Source organism: Scardinius erythrophthalmus, assembly GCF_964197995.2.
Source record: "Scardinius erythrophthalmus genome assembly, chromosome: 4".
In the NCBI taxonomy this organism is placed as follows: Eukaryota; Metazoa; Chordata; class Actinopteri; order Cypriniformes; family Leuciscidae; genus Scardinius; species Scardinius erythrophthalmus.
In genome coordinates, this window is record NC_138224.1 from 17,110,953 (window position 1) to 17,117,506 (window position 6,554).

Consider the following 6,554-nt stretch of genomic DNA (forward strand, 5'->3'; position numbering starts at 1 on the left):
CATTTATAAAAAATAAAATAAAAAAAATGCCCTTGACCCCAAAACCCCATTTTATTCAATCTTATACATAATTAAGAGTACGTTGTACCCAACATGGGCTGTTACCAAATTATTCAAGAATATTTCTCCACAGCAACTTCATCATGTACCTTATCTGTCTGTCTGGAGTATCTGCAAACGCATGTGCGCCGAATACTGATATGCAAAAACGACGGCTTACCTTGTTGACGGTGTTTTCAATGACCATATCGCCCACCGGGAAGAGAATCCCACCCAGCACGGCGATCAGGGCGCCCAGCACGGCCCCTGTGATGAGCGCGCATCTCTGATCACAGCAGGTCATGATGGCGAGCACGAGCAGCAGCCTGGACCAACACTGACCGGCGGCGCGGCAGGTGCGAGCATTAGGTCGCCCAGGGAATTATGTAAGTTCCAGGGATCGAAGGTTGTAGAGGAGGAGATACAGGACTGGATTACCGTTTATCACACCCGGAGGAGACCCTCGTTAGACGGAGTTATCTCCGCGCGATAACGCACTGCTGGGCGGGGAGCGGGCGCGTAACACACGGCTTACAGATGCCAAGACCAATGCCACTTTCAGTCGAGAGCTGATGTTTACAAATGTTTAGATTCAAAAGTGACTTTGAAATATCTATATCGACTTCGAAAAGATTCGAATGACTTGGAAAACTCACAACTTGGAAAAGTGTCAATAGAAAAGAACATTTTAGCCATAAGAAATGTAATATAATAACATGTAGGCTAATAAGATTTCATATTATTAACTTTTTTAATTTTGATTTTAACTCACTTTGAACGTGAAAGGAACTGAATATAATGGATGTTAATAGAACAGATTATTACATTTCGGATAGCCATGTATTCAATAAAATTTAAAAGACGAATATAGAATATAATCCAATAAAATTTCAGATCACTGAATGCTTGATTCTTATTTGTCAATTGGGATATTTTGGACAGCCATAAAAAAATAAAATAGATATAATACAGAATAGCATAAAATTGAATATCAGACCACTGAATGCCACAATTGACGAATCAGAATCAAGCACTCCACACAGTCATGTTAAAATAAAAACAGACCATATCAATAAGAATTTATGATTGGTGAAGGCATGACAAATGTAATTGTGCAATGACTATGATAAACGTTGCCAGATGTATTTCATTCTCAAACATTAAAAAAATGAATGAGTATAACTCAGATAACTGACACTTCACATATAAACCAATAAAAAGTTCAAAGACTGTTTTTATTAGTGATTGCTGCTGTGCATTAGAGGAATCCCGTATTGCACCTCCCCTCTCACACGTGTGTTATTTTTCAGTGTTATCTCTAAGTAGTAATATTACCATCAAAAGTTTTAGCTTCTACTGTCCTCTAGTGTTCATTGGTCTCACGTTGTCCGTACTGCAGGCTTTAGTGTGATTGTGTAGCGGACATGACACTGCTGTCGGAGTGGATTAAGACACAAGTTATATAGCATATTTGTTGGTACGTGGGTTGATGGGTCATTTCAGGGGAACACTCACCAGTTTGAATTTGGACGAAGTTGCATTTTCTCGTACACATTTCATTTGAGCTTCATGCGACTGTTTACTAATTAAGGAGGCGACTGTTTACTCTTTAGGGCACTAGAGGGCAGTGTTCAACTATTATGTCAATTTAGCGGTTACGGACAAGCCGTACAAAATGTAACGTGAATTTCCTAGTTAAACGGTAAACGGTCATATTTGTTCACAGTGCATTTACAGAATCAACATACGATTTTAAAAATGTGTTAGTAAATCATGAAGAGCAGTAGCCTAGTGTTCATTGATAGCGCATGTTAACTAATATAGTGTTTACCATACTTTAATATAAAACATTGTCACATATCGTGTCGAGTACAAGTTTTGATAGACTTTTATTAATGATAGACACATTTTTGAGTAAAACCTTGTGAATTGTTTCAATTGTGGTGTGTTTTTCCAAATCATATTCTGTCTAAATTTACACCAGTTACCAAAAGTTTGAAGTTAGTAGGCTATAGGCTAAACTAACAAACAATCTAGATATCACATAATTGTTGTTTAGTTCCAAAGCTTTGACAGGAACATACTAATTATTGTCTCATCTTCACCTGGCTCATGTCCTTGCTGAACAGCAGATGACAGTCAAATACTTTGCATACAACTGTGTAATACCCTCATGTGGCATGTAAATGTGAGGTTATAGATGTGTAACCCTCTGAGATCCGATGCAAATTCTCACTCAAAAGCAGTTGTTTCCCAGACAGCTCAAATAAGGTATGAGGTCATTGCCTAATTTATCCGCTTTAACCTCACAGTCATGCTTGCATATTAAAAGGCTGAACCTCGGCCAAGGAGAGCAAGTGTAATGAATTTTCAATCTCTTTCTGCAAGCTATACAAGATTATCAGCAGTGTTGATGCCGCAGTGTGGCATGGGCACGGTTCATTCGACCTTGGAACACATGGTCCAGTGTGGCACTGGCATCTGTGATGGGTCAGGGCAAATGCATAAACCTGAGAAAACACAACTGGGATGCTGAGATGACAGAACAGAATAGAATAGAATAGAATAGAATAGAATAGAATAGAATAGAATAGAATATAGAATATCCACTAAACAAATTGGCGAATATGCAGAAACTGAACATGTGCAGTTGTTACTGTAAGGAGTAAAAGAAAAAACCCATATACAGAGCGTTAGTCAGATTGATTCAGTAGAAATTTGGACTTAAAACAGGTTAATTGAACTATTTGAACATTGTTTGACTATATATGTTTACAGTGTAGGACACCAATGATCCATCCAAGACCCCAATAAAAGAATTTAATGTATACACTGTAAAAAAAATTATATGATCAAGTTATTACAACATATGTTTTTACATTGCTTTAACTCATCAAAATAAGTTAAGCAATTTTCAACTGTTTTATAAGTTATACAAGATTCAACTCGTCAAGATTTCACTGTGAAATATAACATCTCCTTCAGGGGGATGCCATTTACACTGAGTGAAAATAGCAGTATTTTCTTTGCTCTAAGTGTAAATAGTTGTATAGATGCTATTTTACTTAGTGCAAAAATATGGCATCCCAATGTCTTGTAGTGTAGGCTATTATAAAACAGTATGCAATAATAACAACAACATGTTCAATGTATATACTTATATATATTGATGGATGCTGCCTTATTGGAACATTACTTGTATCCTTAAAGCCCACCCTGAACACTTACCCAATAAACACTTTATTCACATTTTTTCTCAATTTTTATTTCAATATACGCCTCTCCAAGCTATGGAAGCTTGTTTCCGCCACAAAATAAAAAAAATAAAAGATAATTGCGACTTTTTATCTCACAATTGCGAGTTTACATCTCGCAATTCTGACTTTATTTCTCAGAATTGCGAGATATAAAGTCAGAATTGCGTGAAATAAAGTCAGAATTCTGAGATATAAAGTCAGAATTGCGTGATATAAAGTCAGAATTCTGAGATATAAAGTCAGAATTGCGAGATATAAAGTCGCAATTGCGTCTTATAAAGTCAGAATTCTGACTTTTTTTTCTCGCAATTGCGACTTTATATCATGCAATTCTGACTTTATATCTCAGAATTCTGACTTTATATCACGCAATTCTGACTTTATAACACATAATTGCGAGTTTATATCTCGCAATTCTGACATCTTTTCTCAGAATTGTGAGATATAAAGTCCAATTCTAAGGGGAAAAAAAAGACGGACTTTTTTTTTTTTTACCTCAGAATAGTTTATATCTCACAATTCTGCGACTTTATATCATGCAATTCTGACTTTATATCTCCCAATTGCATGATATAAAGTCAGAATTCTGAGATATAAAGTCAGAATTCTGAGATATAAAGTCAGAATTGCGTGATATAAAGTCGCAATTGCGAGAAAAAAAGTTTTATAACACGCAATTCTGACTTTATATCTCAGAATTCTGACTTTATATCTCAGAATTCTGACTTTATATCTCAGAATTCTGACTTTATAACACGCAATTCTGACTTTATATCTCAGAATTCTGACTTTATAACACGCAATTGCGACTTTAAAACACGCAATTCTGACTTTATATCTCAGAATTCTGACTTTATAACACGCAATTCTGACTTTATATCTCAGAATTCTGACTTTATAACACGCAATTGCGACTTTAAAACACGCAATTCTGACTTTATATCTCGCAATTCTGAGAAATAAAGTCAGAATTGCGAGATGTAAACTCGCAATTGTGAGATAAAAAGTCGCAATATCTTTTATTTTTTTTTATTTTGTGGCGGAAACAAGCTTCCATACCAAGCTGATATGCGATGAGAAAAAGAAAAAGGCGGCTTCAAACTTGGGTTGGTCGCGTCAACAAAATATTGGCTCAACCAGACACCGGTGGGCGGAGTTGATGTAAATAGCCTCTGCCAAAATAGACACTCCAAATTAAATGTGTCTAGAGTAAAAAAATAAATATTAGCTATTTAATATGATTAAATGATTGCATGAGTGATTACATGACATTAATATGAGAGAACCGGGGGCGAAAGTAACGCGGAACTAAAGTACCAAAGCCATTTTCTCAGAGCCCTGACTATATTAGCATTTTAAGCTATGACAGCACGTTCAGTACGCAACCCTTGACGGAGCTGCCAAATATCACGTGATTTCATCATTGTTTCCCACAGTTATGTCCGGAAAGAGTGCTGTAACACATCCTGAAGTTTGCCTTGTCAGAGTCTTTCAGTATAAAAGTAAATCGGGTTTAAATGTCAGGAGTTCCTGTCGGGACGAAAGTAGCACTTTTGTCCCGCTATAGTGAAAACAAGCGTTTCTTTTGTCCCACTGCATGCTAATGTGGTGACTTTCTGTGTGTTGCAGCATTTATTAAAACATTTTTATGTCATATTATACCAACAGAAGAATATGGCAAGAGTGAGGGTCAGAAAGACAGACAGAGGTTAACAAGGTCATAGGTATATTTAGGCTAATAAAAACAAAAACAAAAAAAAACAAGAGTAACACAAAAAATCTAGCTTGTATATTGTTGTGTTACTTTCGTCCCAACTGACGGGGTCGAAAGTAACATGAGCAGTCTTAAGTTCAAAGTGAAATTATACTGAAGTCATTAATTTTTACAAAATACCAACTGGTATTGATAGACCACACTTGTGAGTGACTTACCACAGCAAAAATATATCTCTGTCTAAAACATCATCTTTTCAAATTACGTTTTTTCTGACAAATGGTACTTTCGCCCGTGCTCTCCCCTAACTGATTACTGTATACCAAAATACAATATTTTGAAATGGAATAGCTTATCGAACTTTTATACAAAATGTAAAAGAAAAGCTCACACTTAAGGAACGATAAACACATACATTTTATTCAGAGGCCCAAACTGAGCAAAATTGGGTGCAGATATTGTGTTTTATGTTGCTAAAGGATAAGATGAAATTCTGATCAATCCGATTTTTATAACACTACACTGTGAAAAATTATTGTTGGTTAAACTTAAAAAAGTAAGTTACCTGGTTGCCTTAAAATTTTGAGTTCATTGAAATGAAACAATTGAGTTAATACAATGAAGGAGATTAGTTTAATCAATAGAAACTCAAAATATTATGTTATCTGAACCACATTAATTAACTAAGTTGATTTGACAAAAGATAAAAAGTTGTGATTACAAATAATGAAAATAATGTTTTACAGTGTATAATGGACTACTTACATAAAACGCATATAAATATTTGTCCATATGTCTCACAATAACATGTCTTAAAAATGGTAGTTTTCATTTTAGGGATCAAAACATGACGATTGAGAGATGCACAAATAAATGAGCCAAGATATTTACTGAAGTAAATGAATAAAATAATGAAAAATAATAATAATAATAGGACAATAATAATAAAAATAATGCTTTTAATCAAAACTTTAGAACCAAACAACAATAATGTGACATCTAGATTGCTGTTATTAAATGAACTTTAAACTTTTAGTAACTGGTGTCAACTATGCTTTAGAAAAACACACCACAATTTAAAGAAATCAGGAAATTTGACTAAAAATGTGTTTATCATAAATAAAAGCATATCATAACTTGTAGTTCACTCTATATGTGGCAATATTTCGCATAGAAAACATATGAAGCACATGAAACTGAATTTAAAACCACGTAACAGTTTGGCTACTTAAGCAATCTTCTTTTACTTTATTCTTTTAAATCTCAGTTACTAACAATTTTGGCAGGTTTTAAGTCACGGCAGCTTAACATTTTAAGTTCAACCAAGATATTTACTTAAGTAAATTAATAAAATGTCTAAGTTGTACAACTAATTTTTACATTGTCAGTGGAGGATAAACATATAAAAAAGAAGTTATTAACTCCCAGTCTGTTTGAAAGTGGCCGTCGCAAAGCAGCAGCTCATTGTCAGGAAGAGATGACACGTCCCGCGCCTCGCCCTGCATCATTCATGTCCTCATCATTCACTGCTGATGATGCTGAGG

General features: G+C 34.9%; 1 protein-coding gene across 4 annotated transcripts in view; it reads right to left on the reverse strand.

Moving 5' to 3' along the window:
* Nucleotides 1–6,554, reverse strand: part of cd36 (CD36 molecule (CD36 blood group)) — a 55,245-nt gene that overhangs the window by 13,280 nt on the left and 35,411 nt on the right. Inside the window, exon 1 of one of the 4 annotated variants that reach the window (XM_081363811.1) lies at nucleotides 221–376. The exons of the other annotated variants lie outside the window; for them this stretch is intronic. Coding sequence (XP_081219937.1) covers nucleotides 221–343 — 123 coding nt within the window. The 5' untranslated portion in view covers nucleotides 344–376. Of the gene's footprint in view, nucleotides 1–220; nucleotides 377–6,554 lie in introns of those variants that run through there. 4 annotated transcript variants of the gene reach the window in all.